Genomic DNA, 26,095 nt, shown 5'->3' on the forward strand with positions numbered 1-26,095 from the left:
TTCCTTTTTACTTTTATTATTTTTATAACTATTGCTTTCATTTATTTTCTTATTTTTAAAATTTCTTTTAAAATTTACTTCATTAATTTTTATTTATATATTATACTTTTTAATGTTTTGTTTATTTTCATTTCACTTTATTAATAAATTTTTTGATCTAAATGCTTTTAACAAGCAGAACAAAACACATCCAGGATCTAGTTTTTTTGCTTAGTTGTTGTTTTGTTTTGTTTTGTTTCTTCTTTTCTTTTCTGGAAAAAAATGACCAGATACAGAAATTAACCCCAGATAAAGAACAGGAAGTAGAACCCATAGCCAAGGACTTAATCAATACAGATATAAGATGCCTGAAGTATAATTAAAACAATGAGTATAGGATACGAGCTGGACTTGAAAAACAAAACAAAACAAAACATAAAAGACACTAGAGAAGCCTCACTGCAGAGACAAAATAACTAAAATCTAATTAACTTAAAATTAAAAATACTATAACCAAGATGCAAACTCAAATGGATGACACTGAAATGAGGATGGACAAAGTAGAGGAGTGAATCAGTGATATGGAAGATAAAATTATGGAAAAAAATGAAGCTGAAAACAAGATGGAAAGAAAGGTAATAGATCACAAAGGTAGACTTAGGGAACTTTGCCACTTATTAAAACATAATAACATTTGTATCATGGGAGTCCCAGAAGATTAGGAGAGAGAAAAAGGGGCAGATGGCGTATTTGAACAAATTAGAGCTGAAAACTTCCCTAATCTGGGAAAGAACACAGACAAAAATCCAAGAAGCAGAGAACTTCCACTAAATTAAACAAAAGTTGACCATCACCAAGGCATAGCATAGTCAAGTTCACAAAATACACAGAGAAGGAAAGAATCCCCAAAGCAGCAAAATAAAAACAAAAACCAGTAGAACAGATCAATGAAACTAGAAGCTGGTTTTTTGAAAGAATTAATAAAATTGATAAACCCCTAAACAGACTTATTGAAAAGAGAAAGGACCCAAATAGATAAAATCACAAAAGAAAGAGGAGAGATCACAACCAACACCACAGAAATATAAAGAATCATAGGAGAATATTATGAAAAATTATATGCCAACAAAGTATGTAATGCATTCCTAGAAACAGATCAACTACCAGAACCGAAACAGGAAGAAGTAGAAAACTTGAACAGACAGATAATAGCAAAGAAATTGAATCAGTAATCAAAAATGTCCCTGCAAATACAAGTCCAGGGTCGAATGGCTTCCCAGGAGAATTCTACCAAACAGTTAAATAAATGCTAATACCTATTCTTCTCAAACTGTTCCAAAAAACAGAAATGGAAGGAAAACTTCCAAAATCATTCTATGAGGTCAGCATTACCCTGATTCCAAAACCAGGCAAAGACTCCACTAAAATAGAATCTACAGGCCAATATCCCTGATGAACACGGATGCAAAAATTCTCAACAAAATGCTAGCAATTTGAATCCATCAGTACATGAAAAGATTCCTTCACCATGATCAAGAGGATTTCTTCCTGGGTTGCAACTTTGACTCAATATTCTCAAACCATTCATTGTGATACACCCCATTAATTAAAGAAAGGTTAAGAACCATATGATCCGCTCAATTGATGCAGATAAAGCATTTGACAAAGCACAGCATCCATTCTTGACAAAAACCCTCAACAAAGTAGAGTTAGATGGAACATACCATAGAATCATAAAGACCAGGTAAAAAAGACCCATGCCTAATATCATCCTCAATGGGGAAAAATTGAGAGCCTCTACCCACGGTGAGAAACATGACAGGGATGTCCACTTTGACCATAGTACTGGAAATCTTAGCCTCAGCAATCAGACAACAAAAAGAAGCAAAAGGCATCCAAATCAGCAAGGAAGAAGTCAAACTTTCACTCCTCATGATGACATGATACTCTATGTAGAAAACCTGAAAGACCCCACCCAAAAATTGTTAGAACTAATACATGAATGCAGCATAGTCATAGGATATAAAATCAATGTGCAGAAGTCTATTGCGCTTCTATACGTTAACAGCAAAGCAGCAAAAAAAGAAATCAAGGAATCAATCCCATTTGCAATTGTACCAAAAACCATAAGATACCTAGTAATCAAACTAACTAAAGAGGTAAAAGATCTGTACCCTGAAAACTATAAAATACTTATGAAAGAAATTGAAGAAGACACAAAGAAATGGAAAAGCATTCAACATTCATGGAGTGGAAAAACAAACATTGTTAAAATGTCTATACTGCCCAAAGCAATCTACACATTTAATGCAATCTCTATCAAAATACCACTAGGATTTTTCAGAGCTAAAACAAACAATCCTAAAATTTGTATGGAACTACAAAAGACCTTGAATAGCCAAAGCCATCTTGAAAAAGAAAAGCAAAAGCGAAGGCATCATAATTCCAGATTTCAAGCCATATTACAAAGCTGTAGTGACTGAGACAGTATGGTAATGGCACAAATACAGACACATACATCAATGGAACATAATAGAGAACCCAGAAATGGACCTTCAACTCTATGGTCAACTAATCTCTGACAAAGCAGAAAGACTATGCATTGAAAAAAATTCTCTTCAACAACTGGTGCTGGGAAATCTGGACAGCAAGATGCAAAAGAATGAAACTGGACTATTTTCTTACACCATACACAAAAATAAATTCATAATGGATGAGACTTTATTTTTTATTTATTTATTTTTTTTTAATTTTTATTTATTTATGATAGTCACAGAGAGAGAGAGAGAGGCAGAGACACAGGCAGAGGGAGAAGCAGGCTCCATGCACCAGGAGCCCGACGTGGGATTCGATCCCGGGTCTCCAGGATCGCGCCCTGGGCCAAAGGCAGGCGCCAAACCGCTGCGCCACCCAGGGATCCCTCATAATGGATGAGACTTTAATGTGAAACAGGAAAACATCAAAACCCTAGAAGAGAGCAGGAAGCAATCTCTTTGACCTTGGCCATAGCAACTTTTAACTATACATGTCTCTGAAGGCAAGGGAAACAAAAGCAAAACTGGACTATTGGGATTTTTTAAAAAATATTTTATTTATTTATTCATGAAAGACAGAGAGAGAGAGAGAGAGAGAGAGAGAGAGAGAGAGAGGCAGAGACACAGGCAGAGGGAGAAGCAGGCTCCATGCAGGGAGCCTGACGTGGGACTCGATCCCAGGTCTCCAGGATCATGCCCTGGGCTGAAGGCAGCGCTAAACCGCTGAGCCACCTGGGCTGCCCGACTATTGGGATTTAATCAAGAAAAAAGCTTCTGTATAGTGAAGGAAGTAATCAACAAAACTAAAAGGCAACCTTCAGAATGGGAGAAGATATTTTCAAATGATATTTCTTATAAAGGGTTAATATCCAATATCTATAAGGAACTTACCAAGCTCAACACCTAAAAAACAAACTAGTTAAGAAATGGACAAACATAAATAGGTACTTTTCCAAAGAAGACACCTAGATAGCTAATAGACAAGTGAAAAGATGCTCAACATTTCTTATCCTCAAGGAAACACAAATTCAAACCACAATGAGATACCACTTCACACTTGTAAGAATGACTAAAATTAATACACAAGAAACAACAGATATTGACAAGGAAGTAGAGATGGGGAACCTCTTGCACTGTTGGTGGGAAGCAACTCTGGAAAAGAGTTTGAAGGTCCCTCAAAAAGTTAAAAGTAGAACTAGCCTATGAACCAGCAATTGTACTACTAGGTATTTACCGGAAGTATACAAAATTACAAAAATATACATTTGAAGGGATACATGTATCTTGATGTTTACAGCAGTTTTATCAACAATAGCCAAACTATGGAGAGAGCCCAAATATTTGCTACCTAATGAATGGATAAAGAAGAAGTGGTATACATAATACATATGTATTTGATATGCCATGATTACACATATGTGTGTACTATATATGTGTATAATATATAACAGAATATCACTCAGCTATCAAAAAAGAATGAAATCTTGCCATTTGCAATCATGTAGATGGAGCTAGAATGTATTGTGCTAAGCAAAACAAGTCAATTAGAGAAAGACAATACCTATACTTCACTCATATGTAGAATTTAAGAAACAAAACAGATGAACATATGGAAGGGGGGGGAGGAGAGAGTGGAAACAAACCATAAGAGACTCTTAACTATACAGGAGAAACTGAGGATTGATGGAGGGACGTGCGTGAAATGGGTTGATTGGGTATTAAAGAAGGTACCTGATGTGATGGCACTGGGTGTTGTGTGTAAGTGATGAATCAATGAATTATATTCCTGTAACCAATACCGTACAGTATGTTAAATACAGATTTAAAGAAATAAAAAAAAATTTATTTAATAAAAGTATTTAATAAAAGTATTTCCAAGGATGGGTATTAATCAATTTATGCCAAATGTATTATGAAGAATATTGTCAAAGGAGGAATGAGAAACAACTTATTTCTAAAGCAAACGAGATGCTATCCTAAGTAGTGATTTTTAAATGGCTTGAGAAGGCATAAAGACAATTTAGAAGCTACTGACTTCAATGCAATGCCCTGGAAGCCTCTTGTACAAGAGAAGACATTGTTATAGAGCTATATGTCCTGTGTTCCTCTTGCACCTGAAACAGACCAAAGATGAAGAGGAAGGGTTTAAACATGAGAGGACTGTATCTCTACTTATAGACCCTTCCAATGGCATACATGTTAGGCCAAACAAAACAAAACAAAACAAAACAAAATAAAACAAACAACAACAACAAAAAACTACAATTAAATGAAGAGAAAAAAGTAATTTGATAGTATGAATTTTGTTCAAAGTCTCATTTTTTCTTAATTCTTAGAAGAATAAAGGGAAATAAAGATCATTTGCAAACATTGCTGCAGGCCATAGGAGCAGGACTCTGAATGAGAAGGCTTGATGTGTGTGAAACAGCCATTGCATGAACTTTTTCTTTGATATAATATGATCAGCTTATCTAATTCCAAGCCAGAATACATTAGTGGTTTATAACAGTTTAAGATTCAGGTGAATCCTCCTTATCATGCAGTAGAACTCATGAATAAGAAATATGTGCCAGTTCATGTCACCTAGCTACAGATATATGCAGTGAAAGAAGATTCAGTTACTTCTGATCCAACATTATATATTTCAGTGTCATCTGAATAAAGGCTACATTTTGTTCACACGTGTTAGGCTTGTACGCAGTGAGATAGAGTTATACAGCAATGATTTGCTAAAGGGGCAGAAAGAAAGAAGTCATCTTAATTAATGTTAGTTTTAGAAAAGAACCCGCTCTGCTGATTAGAATTTCCTCACCTGCATAAAAGCAGAGACATCTTTGTACATAGATGTACATAGACATGGGTCTTTACTTTTGTCAGACTCAAACCTATTTTCATACACCTCATTATGCAATCAAGATAAAGTGCACACGTAGGTATGGTAAATAATATTTGGAGTTAAGTATTCAGTGAAAATATTCTTTCCATTCTATAGCTGAAATTTACTTGCTTTGTTGAGAAAGGTTTGGTACCAAAGATCTCACAGTACACACACGTATATTTGAAAGAGTTATGATTATTTTGGCAAGATGTTTTAATTGATTAGAGAATTTACTCATCCAGTGTTAGTGAATAAAAATTTCAGATTATAATGGAGTGTTATAGTTGAGTGGTGTTACCACCTTCAGCAAAGATAATATATGTAGGCAGTATTTTCATCTAAGTTGAATTCTCTCATCACCCTATCTTATAGATGTTAATCAGAAGAGAGAAAGTTTCAAAAGGTGCTTAGGTTTCTTTAGTTCCCATTCAATATAGCTATGTGAGGACAAGGCCAAAAATATCCTATTGCAGAAGGTAATGAATGGAAAGCAATTGTATGGAATCATTTATTTAAATTCAGGCACTACAGGATGCATTTCTTTCTAAGGAGAGAGGAGTAATTTAACTACTTGCAATCCGTGGAACAATTGTAATATAAATATATATACGGGGGAATATAGAGAGTAATTGTTTATTTTGAAAAGTGGCCAAGATTTAAGAGGAGATTCTGAAGGAAAAGGTGAGGCAAAAGACGAGGTAACATGGCATTAGCTAACTAGGAGGGGGTATAGAGGATATTTTAAAAGATACAGGAAACAGGAGATTATGATGTAGCAGAAGGACAACAAAGATAAAGAGAACTAGAGCAGAAATGTGAATGCTTTATGACATAGAACAAATTATTCATAAAAGTCAGTGTTGGATTACCCAATAGAAAGACAAAGCTTGTGCCTTAGGCACCAGCAAAGCAGCTGCACCAAAATAGGAAAGAGGGAAAAGGGCAAAGAGAACGAGGAAAAAAATGAGAGAGAGAATTTTAAAATAATTTTATATTTTGAAGTATCAGTAAATACAGTAGCATTGAAGGGGTTTTCACGGGGATAAATCAAATTTTGATGGACTTTTACACAAATCTTTTATTGTTTGTTTTCATTTTTAATTATATGTGGGAGGAGTGATTTTTTTGTGTGTGTGCTTAAGGCCTTAAAATCTCACAGTCTGGGGCACCTGGGTGGTTGGGCATCTGCCTTTGCCTCACCTTGTGATCCCAGGGTCCCTTTGCCTCTCTCTGTGTGTCTCTCATAAATATATTAATTAAATCTTTAAAACAAACAAACAAAAAACAAAAAACTCACAGTCTGACTCTAATAAGAAAAAAGAAATAGGAAAGAAAAGTGTGGCCATCAGAGGCTAGGCCAGGAGGCTTGTTAGAGGGTATAATCTTTAACTGAAATTTGGAAGAAAAAAACATAGGATAGATTATTAGAGAAGAGCCTCTCAGGAATTTCATTTAGGAGAAGCATGAAAAAAAAGTAGGGATAAATAAGACACTAGTGAGAGTAAGAGAGGAAAAAACTACAGACACTAGACTGTATTAACTAATTAATTAACTGTATTAACTAACACTGTACCAATGTTAGTTTCCTACTTTTGATAATATACAATGGTCAGATATTACCACTGGAGTAATTTGGATGAAGAGTACATGGACACTACCATTTCCCAACTTATTGTGACTATTTAACTCAAAATAAAAAGAGACAGAAAATAATAGGGAATCATCTAAAATTTACTAAACAGAGAAGGCTGAAATTATTCTGAAAACTTATTTGTAAGAATTTCTCCAACAATTTGTTTGTAAGAATTGTAATAAAAAAAGTCAGATTCCACTTTATCCCAGACTGATCATAAAAGTCTACTTAAGCACTTAGGTCAACTGAAGAACTGAATTATGTGATATAAAATATTGCTAAAATATAAGTATGATACTACATATACTTGCAAGGGGATGATTATGAGAGGTTTAAAGGGCTAGAAATAGGGTGGATTTTTGCAAAATGGTTGCCATTATTCCTATCCCTATATGCACACTCTTTAAGTAGTCACCTCTGACACTGACCCTGGTCTTGGCTATGTGATTTTGTTTGGTCAATGAGACACTGAAAAGAGGAGATTTGAATAAGTTCTTGTTCACTAGAGATTGCTCTTTCTCGCTACTGGACCCTTTTTGCCACCATGTGGAGAAACTCAGGCAAGCCTTTTGGAAGATGAAGGACTGACTACAGGAAGAGTGACCCCTCCTGCCTCAGCTGAAGCTTGATGAGAGTCCATCTTAAACTACCTGTCCAGACAAGCCAGTCCAGAATACAACCACGCAGCCAACACCTGGAGAGAAAGAGAGGGGAAAAAAAATCTCTATGTGTGTCTATCTATTATCTATCTATCATCTATCTATCTATCTATCTATCTATCATCTATCTATCTATCATCTTCTAAATCACTGATGGATTTGGTAGTGGGGAGATTAAAAAGTTTTCTTCCAAATGCTTCTATTTGCTTAATGAAATTAAAAATCCAGATCATCAACTCAGGGGAAAAAGGAATAGGGAAGCTGTTAGGGATTTGAAGATAGAGGTAGAAGGTATGAAATATTCATCTCCTATGGTAGAAACTTAATCAACAGCACAGATGCAGTAGGATTCAACTTGTGAGTTGATGCTATAAATGTAAAGTGAAACCAGTCAGCATGGTTCATTTTTTGTTTTTGTTTTTTTCTAGTCATGCTTGGCTTACCAGGTACAGGCATAGAGTAGGCAAGAGAATTTGGCTTAACCAGAATTAGGGTTTTGACAGGCAAGAAATACAGAGCAAGAGAAGACTAAGGGAATTGAAGCTATGTGGGAAGGAGGGGTCACTGTGATGGGCATTGGGATATACTCTGGGCAAGAGGGGAACAAAAGGCAATTATCAAGGGCAAGGGAAGCAAAACAAAACAAAACTGGAGGCAATGAATTACTAATACCACTGGAACGAATTGTTGGAGTGGAATATATAAACCAGAGAGAGGGAAGATTGTGCTTACAGAGTAGAAAATTCAAAATCATAATTTGAAAGTTTTGGGAAGGAAAAGGATGAAGAAACTTGGACGCCAAGGTGTTAGTTGAATTTTCTGCTTGGATATCAATGTTGCACTCAATGAAGACAATAAAACATGAATTAAATTATTCAAAATATGAAAAGGATGACCAGGAGGTAAGTATATGACTATAAAATGAAGAAGTGGCTAATGGTACAGTCTCAAAGCACGTGCTTCTAAGAAGTTGTGGTTTGGGGGAAGGTGGGAAGAAGGAAAAGTGGTCTGGGATTGATTGTGAAGGGTATAGTGGGAAAATAAATCATTAGTTTATATATTCATAAAACAAATGTTTATTACTTTCCCAGGATGATCCAAGCTCTATTTGGGTACTGTGAACACATTCATGAATAAACTGTGAGGTCTAGTGGTAGGTGGCATTTGTGTCAATACTCCAAACAAATTTAACTTATACTATTTTTTTAAGATTTTATTTATTTTTTTCATGAGAGACACAGAGAGAGAGAGAGAGAGGCAGAGACATAGGCAGAGGTAGAAGCAGGGTCCCTGCAGGGGACCTGATATGGGACTCAATCCCAAAACCCTGGGATCACAATCTGAGCTGAAGGCAACTCAACTACTGAGCCGCCCAGGTGCCTCAATCCCATTACCTTCTAAAGGAACAGTGAATAATCCAATCCAATTTGTGGATTAATTCCTTAGGTGAATCGCAATGGTAAGAATATGAATATAAACAACAAGAGCCTTGATAATTCAGATAATAAAGAGTTAATATATTTTTGGAGATATCGCTGAAAGCCTCCAGTCTAGGACTTCATAACCTGCCTAGAAATGAGTTAACAGGAAATGAGAAAGAGGAGGAAAGATGACTACACATATAATTAACATGTCTGTTAATATTATTGTGTAAGAAATTTATAATTCATAATGAATATTATGCATGCAGGCAGCGTCTTTGCTGTGCAGACATATAATGTATTGTGATTTTGCACATACCTATGATACATTAGTTCATATATGTAAAATAATAAAGTTAAATTTATTCTGGAGATGCTGACATTAATATTCTCTAAAAAGCAAACTTAATTTGTCACATGACAGCTATAGGAATAGACAACGAAATAAGTTCTACACCATCTCTCAAATAAGAAGCATCAGATGCTTTTATAAACTTGTCAGAAATCTGGGGAAAGATAATCAAGTAAAAAAAATGTCACATGTTCATTCTTTTAGTGGTTAGGGATTTCTTATAAAGATACATTTCGTGTTTCCAGGCTTAAGTGTTACACCTTTTAAAATACATATTTAGATAACCACCATGAGTTTCCAACAAAGATTTATTTATTTATTTTAGAGAGAAAGAGAGGGAGGGAGAGAGAGCATCTTAGGCAGACTCCATGCTGAGGGCAGAGCCCAATGAGGCTTGATCTCACAACTCTGAGAGCATAACCTGAGCCAAAACAAAGAGTCAGATGCTCAGCTGACTGAGCCATCCAGGTGAGTCTCCAAAGTAACTTTAAATCTTAAATTTATGAGTAAGAAATTTTACTGGGGCATGTATTTAGAGACTGATACATAAAATAACTATATGTAACTCACATTCAGCATGTTTAAGCTTAATTTTTAAGTAGCTGCATTACATAGCATGAGTAAGAAAAAACAATTTTTGGATCCCTCCAAATCTGTCAGTATACTTAAGAAATTATATAATTTAGGTGGTTTTACTAGCCAGAGGTAAAAATAAACAAACATATAAATAAAACACATCTTATAATTATTTCTAATTGTTATTGCTCAATAGCATTTAGATTGTTTCTTGGTAATATATATTATTCTAAATTTCACCATATTCGTCCTTACTCAAAACCAAACCAAACTGGTATAATAATCCCAAACCAAACTGAAATAGAATCATCACAGAAAAATTCATTCTTCAAGCAAAGACTGCTTTAAATTATCTTAAATGGGATATTTATGTGTTATGAGAGCCTACAGGCTACTAATAAAACCCAAACGCAAATGAACAAAAAATCATCTTTAAAATGATGAGAAGATTCAGCACCATTTTAAAAGTCCACCTTGTTGTTGACGGATACTCCTAAGACTATTCTTTGCAATAACAGAGAAGTAGGATACACTCACAACACTTCAGAAAGCCATTCACTTCTCAGTGATACTCATTTTGCATCTCTAGAGCTAAGGAATTAATCTTTAGATCAATGGCCAAGTAGAGAGCTTCCTTAGTAACTTAAAAGGTGTGGATCATCAGTGGCATCTTCCATAATGTAAGCTCCACTGGGACTGCAGCTTTGCTTGCCCTGTTCAGTGCTATATCCTCAGCTCCAGAGATATGAATTGGTACACAGTTGGTAAATATTGAATAAATGAATAAATAATCGATTTCTAAGTAAGCAAGCAGTTTTTACTAATTCTGTGGTCAAATCCAGTAAATGAATTAAGCAGTTGAATTAAGCAGGTGTAGGCCAAATCAAAAGGGATGACTTTTCTACAAAGTGAAATTACTCCTAGAGAGGGATTGCCTCCCTCAGGACCCAGTCTAGGCTGCGAATTGACCAAAGGCCAAATGACAGGATAATCATTCCATGTTCTTTGACTGAATATGATCTGATCCATTTTCTATGCAGGACACATGTTAAATTCTTTGAAATTTCTATGAAAATTGTATTCTCTAGTGTTTTATTAAAGAAAACAAATTCACCATTATTATCTAAATAGGCAGTGTTTCCCATCTAATAATATGGTTTTATATAAGAAAGATTAATTCTACCTAAATTTTTATTGCTTTCTATTTTTATATCATCTAGTTTACTTCTTTTATTTTGATTTGATGCATTTGGACATTCAATTCATTTCAATAACAACTGAAACAAATCTCAGAGTTTAAATGAAAACCATTTCAGTAATTTCAAAACAATGTTTCAGGGGCATATTGATACTTAGTTTTTGCTGTCTCAAATAAATGGGTCTCAAACAAGTTGGTTTTGTAGTCATTGATAAAGCAAGTAAATAAATATCATTTGGATTAGATATTTAAAATACTTAAGATAATTATTTATATAACTAAAATTAATTTTGAACTAAATGTTTAAACTCACTGAATTAATACTAAAATATATACATACACCAACATATGGGTAGACATACACATACACACACATATGATCAAATTTAAATATAAAAATACATGTGATTCCCATTTTTAACCTCATGTATACTATCGCTGTAGATCATTTTATTTTAATATATATTTTAATTAATGAAGAAATATACTAGAACTTTTTAGTCATTAGCACTGAGGAGGATTAAGACTCATCTATTGATTAGATCTTTTCTGGAGCGGGTGTAGAGGGGGTGCTGCAGTTTTTATATGTTAAATTGCTTACTTTGGTGACAAAATATCATGTTTTAACATATTCGCTAGACTCATCCAAATTACTTTTTTTTAAAGATTCTGTTTATTTATTTTAGAGAGAGAGAGAGAGAGAGAGAGACCATGGCAGGGGTGGGAGGAAGAGTGGAGGGGGAGGGATGGGGTAGGGGAAAGAATCTCAAGCAGACTCTGTATTGAACATGGAGCCCCACTTGGGACTGGATCTCACAACCCTGAGATCATCACCTGAGCAGAAAACAAGAGTTTGACCCTTAACCAACTGAGCACCCAGGCACCCCCAAATTGTTTGATATATACAATTTAGCTGGTTTATAAGACAATAGAGAGTACGACTTATTTAGCACAAGTTAAATACAAATTACAGAATTCATTTATATGAAACAATATTTGTCTTATAAGTGAATAGGGCCAAATTTTGAAATTTTAATGACATCAAACCTATTTTTTGGTCAACCCAGGTTTATTGATGTGAAAGTACACTGACATCAAATTTACTGCAAGTGGACACTGTTGCTTGACACATCTTCACATGTACACACAAAGCTATATTAGGTGTAAGAGCTTCATGATTTTTAAATAATTCTATAATTTGATAAATGACATCTAAACTTTAGCTTTAACATATTCTTCTTTGTAACATAGATGTTTCTTCAATAATGCTTATGAATTATGTATTATTTTGGGGCAAAGATGAGAATGAAAAAAATATATGCTGTTTTTTTCATTTTTTTCCTTATCTATATATTTATGTTCAATAATATGCAGGTATAATTTAAAATCTATATTTTGGGATGCCTGGGTGGCTCAGTGGCTGAGCGCCTGCCTTCAGCCCAGGGCCTGATCTGGAGTCCCGGGATCGAGTCCCATATTGGGCTCCCTGCATGGAGCCTGCTTCTCCCCTGCCTATGTCTCTGCCTCTCTCTGTGTCTCTCATGAATAAATAAATAAATCTTTTTAAAAATTAAAAAAAATAAAGTCTATATTTCAAAGGGAAACTATTTATTTATTTTTATTTATTTATTTTTAAAAATATTTTATTTATTTATTCATGAGAGACACACAGAGAGAGGCAGAGACATAAGGAGAGGGAGAAGCAGGCTCCACGCAGGGAGCCCAATGAGGGACTGGATACCAGGTGGAAAGTATTCATTTAAATATAAACAAAAATCCAAGATCATGTAATAATTGACTTATTATCCATGGAGCAGGATTGATCACAAGAGGTCAATATAAGTATGTTACCCTTCCTTTTAGTGTAACATAATTATGTTTCAAGGATTGCTTTAGCAGCCTATTAATATATACTGAGATGCCTTTTCAAGTAAAAGAAGGAAAACTAAGGGGCTTTACGATACCAGACAGATATTAATATACCAATAATCCATGCTCTTGAGTCTTAATACTTGTTTTAAAACCATTAATATTGTACAATGTGTCCTTCATCTCTAACATATCCAACTTTGCAAATGAATCATAAAGAACATGAAATATATTATTAATTATTTTATATTATAAATACTAAACTCCACTTTTATATTTGTTTTTATTACTTATTTATAACAAAAATAATTTTTCCCATTTTAGAGTCTACATTGGTGCATCATTTGCCAAAAGAAATTAATAGTACATATTATTAAAAGAAGATAATTCACCATAAAAGAATCTTAATATTTTACATTTCCTTTTACTTAATTTTAGCTATTCCCTTCATCCACAGCCTTCTGTTTCTCTCATCTCATCCAGCCCAGGGGTTATGATTGGAAATGAATTATTAAATTAAGAAGGAAGCAATGCTAGTGGGCAGGAAGGAACATTCAAGTCTCTTCAATTGAAATCACCTGTTAGATGAAAAATGAGAAGGCATTCCTCATTCTACAGCCTTTTCTGGAATGCCAGTTGATGAATCTGCTTGGAAAAGGTGTTTTAAAAAGTTCATGATAGTGTTCCAGCATAAAGAGAATGAACTTTTTGATTTTCAGGTGTCTTAACATTTAACAGAGTGATTTGTTTTTTCTTTCTCTGTCAACACAATTCCTCAGTGATTCCAGTTGGCTTTATCCTCCAAATCTATGCTGAATGCAAAAATTCGTATTATCCTCACTATTCCCATTATGGTGCAAACCTTTACTGCTTTTGGCTTAGATTGTGGCAATAGCTTCCCAAGCCATCTTCCTGCCTTATTTTGTTCCCCCATGCCTCCCCTTCCACAGTCCAATCTCAACACAGTAGCCAGTGTGATTATCTGACTCTTCGGTTCAAAATCCTCCAGTGCTTTCCTAACGCATTGAGAATAAAGGTCAGTCAAGTCATTCACATAAGCTACAAGATCCTGTGTCATATGTGCACCCCCATATAACTAATTGCCTTTCCTCTGCCATCCATTCGTCTGCTCATACTACTCCACTCACACTGGATCCTTTCCTGTTCAGCTTCACTGCAATCAGCAAAACTGGTTCTTATCAGTGAACATGGTCAAAGCTGCTATGGAATTGAGATTCTCAGTATTTGTTATTCCTGTTAATGGTTAAATGAAATCATTATTATTGAATCAGTTTTCCATTAATGGAGACACTAATATTTAATAGTTAATATCTTATAATTTACTTTTTTTTTTTTTTTTACAGACATTAACTTCCATGAAAACCAGTTATTTGACTTACAGGTATTGCTATCGGCACATAGAATTTTAGAGGCTCCAACACCATTGCAACAGAATTAGGGATGGGAAATAGAGCAAAGGGAGAAAAAATAGAGGGAGTTGAATTATTACTCCTTCCAAATAATATTGAGAACAGTGCAGGGCTTGTCTTAGTTGCCTTATGACTATGTCATGAGGGGCAAAACTTATCACTGGAAAAATAGTCATGGTACTTAATTTTGGACTGGGCAGGCGAAAGTGCTATAACAAATAGATATTCTCTCTCTTATATATATATAAGAGAGAGAATATATATTGTTATATATAACAAATTGTTATATATAACAAATATAATGTCTCAAACAAAAGAGAAGTTTATTTTTTCTTATTGATTACGAGTCCAGAGCATGTTGCAGGCCAACTGGAGGTAGAGAATGGGGGTGGCTTGACTTCAAGCAGGCTGATGATTGCTGTCATTTTCAGTAATTGGCTTCTAAGATTACTCTTGTGCTGGTCACTGATATCCCATCTCACCACAAGGAGAAAAGAATATAGAAATGGCACCTATCACTTCAACTAATACTCTGTTATAGAGAACTTAGTAACATAACCACACTTAACTGAAAGGAGGCTGAGAAAAAAAAAATTAGATAGCCAGGCACCAACTAATAATACGGAAAAAGGAGAGCGTGGCTTCTGGTGAACAGAGAACAGTCTCTGCCACAGTGTGGCCTTTTGCCCACCAACATCTGTGCCATCCTTCCTTCCGCATGATCTCACTGACCTCCCACCCTGTGCACCAAAGGAGACAACAAAAAATGCTACTCATTTACTGCACATATCTCACAATGCATGATCTCTGCATGATACGCAGTCTGCTCCACTGGGGTCAGAAGCATCTCATGTTTTGGTGACCAGCCAAATAACAGACAGGTTTTCCGCCTTGTACATCACCACAGAGAATGTACGATGGTGAAGTAAGGACAGAATAACTGCAACACAAACTCCAATACAAAAAGTAGAAAAGTGGGGAACACACAAGAGTCCTGAGTCTAAATAGTGATAGAATCCTGAGGAACTTTGCCATGGCACTGGAGAAAGTTCTTTGAATCATGTCTCTTTTTGTAAGAGGGGTTCTTTGTGATCTCCAGCTTTATTCATGGAAAGTTTTTTTTTTTTCCTTGTCCATTATGCTCTATGATCACATCTAAGGTGAGTGCTGTGTTCTGTGCCTTCAGCGTGCACTGTAAAATACTAGAAGTGAACTTCCTTCGGATGCAGATTCAGGGCCCTAATGACCGTTTTAAGAGTCTGAAGAGTTGAGGATATTAAGAATGGGCTCGTGGTTTTGTTGTCAATGAAATTATCTCAAAACTCCCAAGGTTTCTAACACATTTGCTTCCAGTCAGAGTAATGCAGCAGTAATGACAAATTACTTTTCTAAATATAGTTCTTAAATTAGCTTTTTTTTTTTTTTTTTTTCTCACTCAACTTAATCTTGATGGCATCTGAAACAATACTCCTGGATATAAGGGCAGTAAATTTATGTCTCACTCTAGGGGTCCCAAAACTATTGAGTGTTACACGTACCTCTGTGTTCTTCCATTCTTGTTTTAAGCCACCCAGTTCTTGCCAGTGTAATGCCTTGTTCCAGCAGTGGGGTAACGTTTTAGCTGTTTCCAACGCCTTCCCCTCAAGCTAGAAGCTAAGCAGGTACATGATCTGCCTTCCAAATATCAGAGTGATAGTCTGGTAGAGCCACTCAGCCAAAACACAGATACCATGGGAGAAAAGCAACTAGGAGTCACCCAGAATACCCTACCAGATATTATAAATTGCAGATGCATTGCATATTCTCTGGTTGCTTCAATATTGCTGCATTTTAAAACTACTTGTAATCTCAGTGAAGGCAGTAATGGAGTCTTCAATTTTTCTAATGTCTATAACACAGTGTAAAATTATTCAGTCATTTTATGAAAATTTATTGATAATCTTATGCTTTAAAGAAACACAAGCTATTTTTTATAGCTGACCAAGATCTTTTCTGATCTTCCTATCCCATTTTAATCACTTTATAGATTTATGTAAGATAAGATAGAACAATTAAATTTTAGTTCCAAAGTAGATGGGAACACTTTCTCCATATGTATATGTTGATTTTTTTCTTTATATTTATTTATGCAACCAAACTACTATGTGCCAAGCACTTCCTACTTAGGATATAATAGTGTGTGAGTGTGTGTGTGTGTGTGTGTGTGTGTGTGTGTGTGTGCACTTTAAGATTGACTTTTTTTTTTTTTTTTAAAAGATTTTATTTATTTATTCATGATAGTCACAGAGAGAGAGAGAGAGGCAGAGACACAGGCAGAGGGAGAAGCGGGCTCCATGCACCGGGAGCCCGACGTGGGATTCGATCCCGAGTCTCCAGGATCGCGCCCTGGGCCAAAGGCAGGCGCCAAACCGCTGCGCCACCCAGGGATCCCTAAGATTGACTTTTTAAAAAAGATTTTGTCTATTTATTTATTTATTTGTAAATATTTTATTTATTTATTTATTCATGAGAGACAGAGAGAGAGAGGCAGGGACATAGGCAGAGGGAGAAGCAGGCTCCTGACGGGGAGCCTGACGCGGCACTCAATTCCAGATCCTGGGATCAGGCCCTGAGTGGAAGGCAGACACTCAACCATTAAGCCCCCCAGGCTTCCCTAAAAGATTTTTTTAATTTATTCGTGAGAGACAGAGAAAGAGAGGCAGAGACACAGGCAGAGGGAGAAGTGGGCTCCCCGTGGGGAACCTGATGCAGAACTCGATCCCAGGACCTCAGGATCATGCCCTGAGCCAAAGGCAAATGCTCAACCTCTAAGCTACCCAGGCATCCCAAGATTGACTTTTAATAAATATATTTGAAAATTAAGGTAGAAATCAATGATTAATAATTGAAACATATAATTTCCACTTTATATAAATAATCATTCAGAAGACCATCGAAATATTCCTGTTAATTATTCATAGAAACTTTGTAGACTGTCGACACATTCGGACTAATTGTACCACAGATACTATTCAGAGATTCTTATTAGCACTTTGTAAATGTAGCTCTTGATCTGGGATTTTTTATGTTAATTATGATTCGCAGTTATCCAACTGATAAGGAGCTAATTGGATGCTTTTGGCAAGTAATGTCCAATTGAGGAGCAGTTGCAAGGGTAGGGACCTGACATCAACTAAAGGACGCTCAAAACTAAGCCAGGAGCTCAAAGATAAAAGCAGATTGTAGAAGAGAGAGAGAAAAAAAAAATATATATATATACATTAAAGATTTTATTTTTTTATTCATGAGAGAGACACAGAGAAAGCCAGAGACATAGGCAGAGGGAGAAGCAGGCTCCATGCAGGGAGCCTGATGTGGGACTCAATCCCAGGATCCAGGATCATGCCCTGAGCTGAAGGCAGATGCTCAACCACTGAGCCACCCAGGTATCCTGAGAAAAATATATTTTAAACTCCTTCTTCTCTGGTGAACAATAAAATCTATAAATATAATTTTTTAAATTAAAAACTATATGGCCTCAGAATAAGAGTATTATGGCCCAGTACAGGACAGCTTCCGCCACCATGCTACTAAGGCAAATAGCTTCTCCCCTTAAATCACTAAGCCAGTTCCAATAACCTATAGCATTTTAAAGATACTAGTTTTAGTCTTATTTACAAAGTATTATCCATGAGTAATTTTAAATTACAACCCAGTGTTTTGATTATGACTCAAAGATATATCAATAACCACTATAGAAATAATCAATTTCTCCCTTATTTGCCATTATTGGTCCACTACCTCAGCTTCAAAATTGGTAGATATTTTTTTGCCTTTGGTGATGAACGTAAGCTCTTGACATTGATCGGAAATTTGAAATATAAAGAATTTTTGACATCAATTAGGAGCAATTTTGATCTGTTATATCATCTCCCAGGTATCAACTGGAAGACAGTATTTGGATATTAAGGTCATGGAGAAAAGTCATCAAATCAAAACTTTTGAAATAATTCTAAGTAGGACTGAGTCTACTGGGAATTAGTTTTTTTTAACTATAGTCTTTTTTTTTTTTAAACACTTCGAATGATTAAAACATAGGAAAAGATACTATATTTTAGAATGCACCACAATCTTCTATTAGGATTCTCATCTAATCCAAAGGTGATAAACATTAAAATTGGACACTATTGTTAAAATTTCAGTTATAGAAAATTAATGTCTTACAGATCTACTGCATAACACAGTACATATAGTTAACAACACTGTATTGTATATTTAAAATTTTATCAAGAGGCTAGATTTTATATTAAGAGTTCTTGTCACTAATAATAATAATAGTAATAGTAATAAAAGAAGACAGGAAAAAGTTTTTTTTCCATAAACATGGATATGTTTATTTGGTGATGGTGTACACTTATTCATGGGTATATACTTATTACCAAACTCATCGAGTTATATACATTATATAGGTATAGCTTTTTGTGACAACCTGGTGTCAATCATACCTCAATAAAATATTTTTAAATTCCAGGATATTGGGGATCTCTGGGTGGCTCAGTGGTTTAGCACCTGCCTTCGGCCCAGGGCATGATCCTGCAGTCCTGGGATCGAGTCCTGCATCGGTCCAGGGCATGGAGTCTGCTTCTCCCTCTACCTATGTCTCTGCCTCTCTCTCTATGTCTCTCATGAATAAATAAATAAAATCTTTAAAAAATAAATTCCAGCATACTATAATAAATACTTATATGAAATCTGATCATATAATATAGAAACATAATAAAATTAATACTTATAAAATATGATCATATAATATAGAAACATAATAAAATTAAGAATTAAATATGATTGATTACTCCAGATAGGTAAATGGTATCCATTTGAGAATTAAAACACATCTTAAATTATTAACTATTTTAGATGGAAATAGGTCTAAATTATATTATTCGGAGCCATGTTTTCCCATGCAGAATATGCCAAACATTATTTAGCTGAATTTGTATAACTCAGGTGGGTTCTGTTATTTATTCATTAATGTCCTCTATCTGTCAAGTTAGGAGACAAAATTTGCACCTATCATTTTAACAGTAAGAATTTAATATATGGGATTATTACCTATGTATAAAGTTGTTAACTGGATGACTAAATAGAGAAAAAGAGAATATTAAGGTATCATAGGAGAGGCACTGCAGGAAAGAGCTACCACCCATAGAACTTAGTGAATAAAGGAAATAGGGTGGAATTGGTTAAACTTAGAAACTTGAAGAGGGATGCCTACAGGAGTGAAACTTAGTCCTCCGAGGAAGGGGCACTTGTCTACTGGTATTGGTGTTCCTCAGCTTAGAAAAGGGGCCATGCTGAGTTGGGAACACAGACCTCGGAGAAGGAGGCGCCTGTTTGCTGGAGCTAATGTCTTTGATGACAGCATGATCCAGCTTTTCACTGCAAGCATTAGAATAGCTGCCAACTGGATTTAGCTGCTGTGATAAGACCGAAGCTGTGTTACTGAGGTGAAGTGTTGCTGGTGATGCTCACGGGAACTACAGGTCCAGAAGAAGCCCATAGGTAGGAGACAGGGAGAAGCAAATCCCCTCTACCTCCTCCAGCCCTACAGTCTCCCACAAGTTCCCTACTATTACCAAAGCCTAACAGAGAGTCTGCTTGCAAAGCAAAAATGTAGTCTGCAAAGTTCCAGTCACACATCACACAAACAGTATAGAAGGGTCAGTTTGGGGCTGAGAAAAAAGAACAGAGTAACTGGTAAGTGGCCTTAGGAGACAGTCAACTTATGCATAGGACAGAGCATACCCTTTCAATGAATCCTCCCGGAAACCTGCTGACTTTTTGCAAACACCATACTTGCCCACTCTCCTAAATAGGTTACCCATAATTCAAGAAAGAATGGATAGTTTATTCAAGGTAACTGTTCTACCCATAACCCCAAATAAGTAGTGTCTATCTTCATAGTGAGCCAATTTTTCTTTTACAAAATAAACTACAGTAGCTCAGTGACAATTGTTTACCTAAATTTCTAGGAGTCATTATCTCATATTTGGAATCTGGGCACTATTTTAATAATTTAAGTGACAGAAGTCTGACTGATGATTTATAATCCCTTGGGTTAGCTGAAGCAGTCAGGATACTTGATAGCAGCTTTTTGAATACTATTTTCATATCTAATAGGATATAGTAATTATACATAAATACATGGATGAGAAGTATTTGACACTGTAAGCATAATAGATTTGTCTGTCTTAAATTAAGATAAAAATATAAAACTTCTATATCTATAAAGTATTTTACAACACTTTACATACATCAAATTATATTAGTTCTTGCAACTTGTGAATTGATAAGCATTTAATTTGGGAAAAATATTGTAATATATCAAACTTAAGCATAAAGCAAGTAATTATCTCTGTAATATTCATGTCTATTAAATTGCTGATTTGATAATGAAGCAATTCTGAGGAAGGGAGAACTAAAATTCTCATTCTTTAAAATAAGTATTGATTTTTCTTCTGCTTAAAACAAACAGCTTCCCAATGAAATAATTCTAATCCTATTACATAGGATTGATCTTTATACTTACATTTAGAAAGGACTCGTTATAACAATAATGATTAACAGAGTTAGAAATGGATTTTACAGACATTATTTCAGTAGCTTTCTATAATTTTATCAACTAACACCTTTTTTTTTTTTTTTAATGTTCCCTGGTGGGGAAGCATTGAGAGGAAAAAAAAAAAAACATTGCCTTTATTTATAACAGAGAGGGTTAATAATGCTTAAAAGTACTTCTTACCTGTTAACATCCCAGATTTTACTAGTTGTATCCAGTGAGGAAGAAGCCACAAAATCACCACAGGAGTGCCACGTGCAGGACCATACTGCATGACTGTGTCCTTCAAAGGTCAAAATGCAATTGCCTTTAGACAGGTCCCATAATTTAACCGTAGTATCACCACTTGAAGTAGCCAATTTGTTGCCACTATTTGCAAGAATATAAAAAAAGTAATTTGTTAAAAAGTCAATTTATGATTATTTTTTACAAATGGTTATATGCTATCAGTAATTTGTGTGTGTTTCTCGAATCGTTCTTGCTTTTAGTGGCATACTAAATGCTTGAATCTCAAGATCTTATTTGAGCCCATAACAATTATATACTTACTTGTATTATTTAGTAATTCAAGTTTGATGAGACAAACTGCTGTTGCACACTTTCTGGATTAATTCTATATCCTTTTAGATTAATTGCCTAAATCAATATTTATTTTTAGTATGTATTAGTTTTTGGGCTATGTGTTAGGTTCTGTGGATAATGTAGCCTCAGAATGATGAAATTTTAGACATTGACTAAGATAATTTAAAAAGTTTAATACAATACAATACAATAGGTCAGTATTGTTTATGTTTCGATGAACTAAATGGTCCAGGAATGCAGTTTGGATGTTGAAGGAAGTGAACCAGAAATGAGGATATTTTTGAGCTAGATCTTGAGAGAGAAAAGGTTTTGATGAGTTGAATGGTTAAGGATAAGCCATTAGATTTTCCATTTAGGTTATTAGTAGATGTTTAAAAAAACAGTGACTTTCAAGTGGTGGACATGACTTCTAGTTTAAGAAATGAATGGACATTAATGACATGAACAGAAACATCTAGGAGTTTTTGGTAAAATATTAATTCCAAGAAAATTTTATTTCCATCATTTTCTTCATATTCTTATGCATTGCATGATCCTTCTACCGTTCTCTTTATAACTTTTCTCTCCCTAAGTATAATGAATTGCTTATTCGTACTCTTTCCCTGTGATTTTGATTGAGAACTCATTCTTCTCTCTGTTTCTAGGCATCAAGAATTAGGATTGACTAATTGAAGTACTCAGCAAATACTTCCAGAATGAATAAATATGTGAATGAATGAATGAATGAATGAAGTTGTGTTTTTATAAAATAATAAGGAAAGGTACCCAGTATTTCCAAGAGAGGGAATGGCAAGATCAAAACACGTATTTGCTTACTTGTTTTTTTTGTTTTGTTTTTTGGGTTTTTGTTTTTTGCTTTTTATGCTGTGAGAAGTACATTTTTAAGTACAGCAGAGAAACAAGCACTGGAGAAGGAGAGTTTAAAGGTGGTGGAGGAAAGGTGGATTACAGAGTGAAGAAGGTTATACAGTTATAAAAGGATATCTATTTTCCTTATAATTTTTTAATTTAAATTAAATTAGCCAACATATAGTAGATCATTTTAGCTATTCTGACTGGTGTGAGATGGTGTCTCATTGTGGTTTTGATTTGTATTTCCCTGATGCCAAGTGATGTGGAGCATATTTCCCTGTGTCTGTTGGCCATTTGTATGTCTTCTTGGAGAAAAGAAGACCTGTCCTCTGCTCATTTCTTGATTGGATTATTTGTTCTTTGGGTGTTGAGTTTGGTAAGTTCTTTATAGATTTTGGATACATGCCCTTTATCTGATAGGTCATTTGAAAATAGGGGATTCCTGGGTGGCTCGGCGGTTTAGCACCTGCCTTTGGCCCAGGGTGTGGTCTTGGAGTCCCAGGATCGAGTCCCACTTCGGGCTCCTGTCATGGAGCCTGCTTCTCCCTCTGCCTGTGTCTATGCCTCTCTCTCTCTCTCTGTGTGTGGGTCTATCATAAATAAATAAATAAATCTTTTAAAAAAAAAAGAATGAAAATATCTTCTCCCATTCTGTATTTTAGTTTCAGATTAGCAGAATTAAAAAGAAATGACTCTATGACAGATAGTCCTTCACTAATAGACAGATATTTAAAACTGTCTTTTACTTTGCAGCTGTTGTTTATTTGTACATATATTTGCCATTCAAATTTTACTTTTTAATACTAAAGACCTAAAAATATATTTGTCTAAAAATATTCAAGCAGGAGTGCCTGGCTGGCTCAGTCCATAGAGCATGAAACTCTCGATCTTGGGGTCATGAGTTCAAGTCCCATGGTGGGCCTCGGGCTTACTTAAAAAATTATCCAAACAAACACAAAAATAAAAAATAATTTAACTGTGGCTCTTTCTCAAATCTGTCCTTCTGATGGGCTAGCAAGCTATTATGGACATAAGTCTTGCTCTAGGGTAAGAATTACTGTAATGTATTTCTGTCTGGCTGAAAATTCTTTCATATAAGTTTTACATTCTTCTCCCTTGCTTTAAATTATGTGGCAAAAAAAACCCCACAAAAATCACAATAGTATTAATCACAACTGAGATAAGCAGTTGTAATGATCTTTACAAGTGCCATCAACTGATATTTAGTCAACAATAAACAACATTCTCATAAGCTTTTAATAAATTAAGTCTGTTGCTCAAATGTATGTACTTAACCAAACCCAAAATATATAGAATATGAATTTCTGAATTTCTCTGAAATGTTTTGGCTTTTCAAAAGATATGGTTTGAAATATGCAAAATTGTATGCTTTTGGCACGCAAGAAAGATAAAATATTTGAGGATGGAAAGGGAAAAAGAAAGAAAGAATGATGAACCAAAACTCAAAAAGTGCTCCAAGTCAAGCAAAACTCAGGGTTTCCCTCAGCTCCACAAAATAAGAGAAGTCGAAATGCCCAAAAAGAGAAAAAGTGGATCCAGTTTGTTAACAAGTACACTAAATCATTCTTACTTACATTTGGTTAACTTCTCATTCTGGTTTTGCTGGACAGCCCCCATGACCTTGGACAGGCCATTAACATTTACACTTAACATTTCTGGAATTCATTGTCTTTTTTTAAAAATATGGATAGTAAGTCCTGCTCAATATAGCCTAAAGTGTTGCTTTGAAAATCAAATAAGAGAATTCTTACAACAGCACATTTTAAATTCTGGGTAATATTCAAACTTGATACTGTTTTTAAGAGATTCTCTTGTGATATCCAGTTTTTACATGGAATTGCTTATCCTTATGTCTATAGATAGTAGAATGGAATCCAATTACTTTCATTATTCTATAATTTCATATAGCTGTGTCTGTCTACTCAACAGGATTATTTGAATTTGTAAAAGGAATATCAGTCACAATATTTTCACTTACTATAGATATATATGTATTATTTATGTGGCAGAAAAACCTATAACCAAATTATATTGAAGTATTTTCTCATGTTTTTTATAGGTAAAAGATAAAAATTTTGGTATCAATGAGCTCATAAAATAATTGTATCAGAAAAGCTCTAAACTTAGATTACTTGAAAAAAATTAAAATATTTTGATTTACATTTAATGTGCCTAATTTGTGAGAGTTCCCCAAACTTTAAGTTAAAAATTAAAACAAAAAGGGCAAAGAATGCTTTCATCCAAGTTATTCTAAATCCTTAGCCTTTGATACGGAGCTGCTGGCTACATTTGGCTGGTGAATGAGGGCACTGTGACAAAGTGAACACCAGTCTACACAGAAAATGGTCTTTTTTGAAGTAAACAGTGCCCACATCCAACTTCTGGTTCCCTTTGTTCCCAAATGATATACCCTTCTTTTGTGTAGAAATCTAGAATCAACCAAGAATCATACATAAAGTGAATTCAGAAGACAGCCTTATTTTCAGATATTACAGATGCTAGCAAAAGCAGAGTGTTCTGCAAAGATCAGGCCTTCCCTTACTGGCTGCAAAACCACTGCCCTTGGTTGGTTGTATTGTTTGGAGCTCCAGGTGTACTTTTGCCAGTTGCTTGAGAAATTTCAATCAGATTTTCAGCTCAGTCTTTCCACTTTTACACAGGAGTGGAAAGATGCTGGCAAGTGGACTCTCCTATGCCTGGCATAAAGTATTTATAAGACATGCTATTTATTGTGTAAATGCACAAATGATGTATGTAAGAAGGAAAGAGAGATTTCAGTTGTTCATAGATCTGTGTTAATAGAATGGAATAACTACATAATTTAGGGCAATATATATATATATATATATATATATATATATATATATATACATATAAACAAGTTTATAGCAAAACAAACAAGTTTAAAGCAAATCTTGGTACAGAGGACAGAAAAATATTGGAATTGTAAAACTACCAGCATGTTACTCTTTTTTATTTTGTTTTATCCTTTAATTATGTTATTGCTTAGGTTGTAGATGCAGAAGGACAGAAATTGGTAGGTTAATTTATGAAACTTTATATGGAGATCATGAATAATGGTGTCATCCTGAAAATAAGATAGAGATGCCCAGTAATGCCTTTAAACTATTACGTATCAATTTCAATCTTGGGAATTATTTTATTATTTAATTTTCTTATTGTATCCAACATGCTTCTGAGTATTCTTTAGTTGTCATTCATATGCATGCATGTGATACATTAGAATTGAATATTCTTTATATTCTTGAAAAACATAACCTGGGTCATTATAATAGTTTGATATATATATCCATAGGTACTAAAATAGAGTTCTCATCCTTTTGAAAATTGTTTCTATGCATACCCTATGACTGTGTCAAGAAAATGTTATATTCATAACATTAAATATATTTTTTCAGCTATCTCACAATTTCTACATTTGATACTTCCTTTTCCATTTCTTTCTTTTGACCCAATGTTCTAGAAGACATAGGAGATTCATTTATTCATTTC

At 34.7% G+C, this 26,095-nt stretch overlaps 1 protein-coding gene across 9 annotated transcripts in view; it reads right to left on the bottom strand.

The window, feature by feature from the left end:
* SPAG16 (sperm associated antigen 16) overlaps positions 1–26,095 on the bottom strand; it is a 908,675-nt gene that overhangs the window by 413,229 nt on the left and 469,351 nt on the right. For all 9 annotated transcript variants that reach the window (XM_072812774.1, XM_072812773.1, XM_072812772.1 and 6 more), the window contains one exon: positions 21,311–21,496. In XM_072812774.1, coding sequence (XP_072668875.1) covers positions 21,311–21,496 — 186 coding nt within the window. The remainder of the gene's footprint in view (positions 1–21,310; positions 21,497–26,095) is intronic.

The sequence above is a fragment of the Canis lupus genome, chromosome 36 (assembly GCF_048164855.1).
Source record: "Canis lupus baileyi chromosome 36, mCanLup2.hap1, whole genome shotgun sequence".
Lineage (NCBI taxonomy): Eukaryota > Metazoa > Chordata > Mammalia > Carnivora > Canidae > Canis > Canis lupus.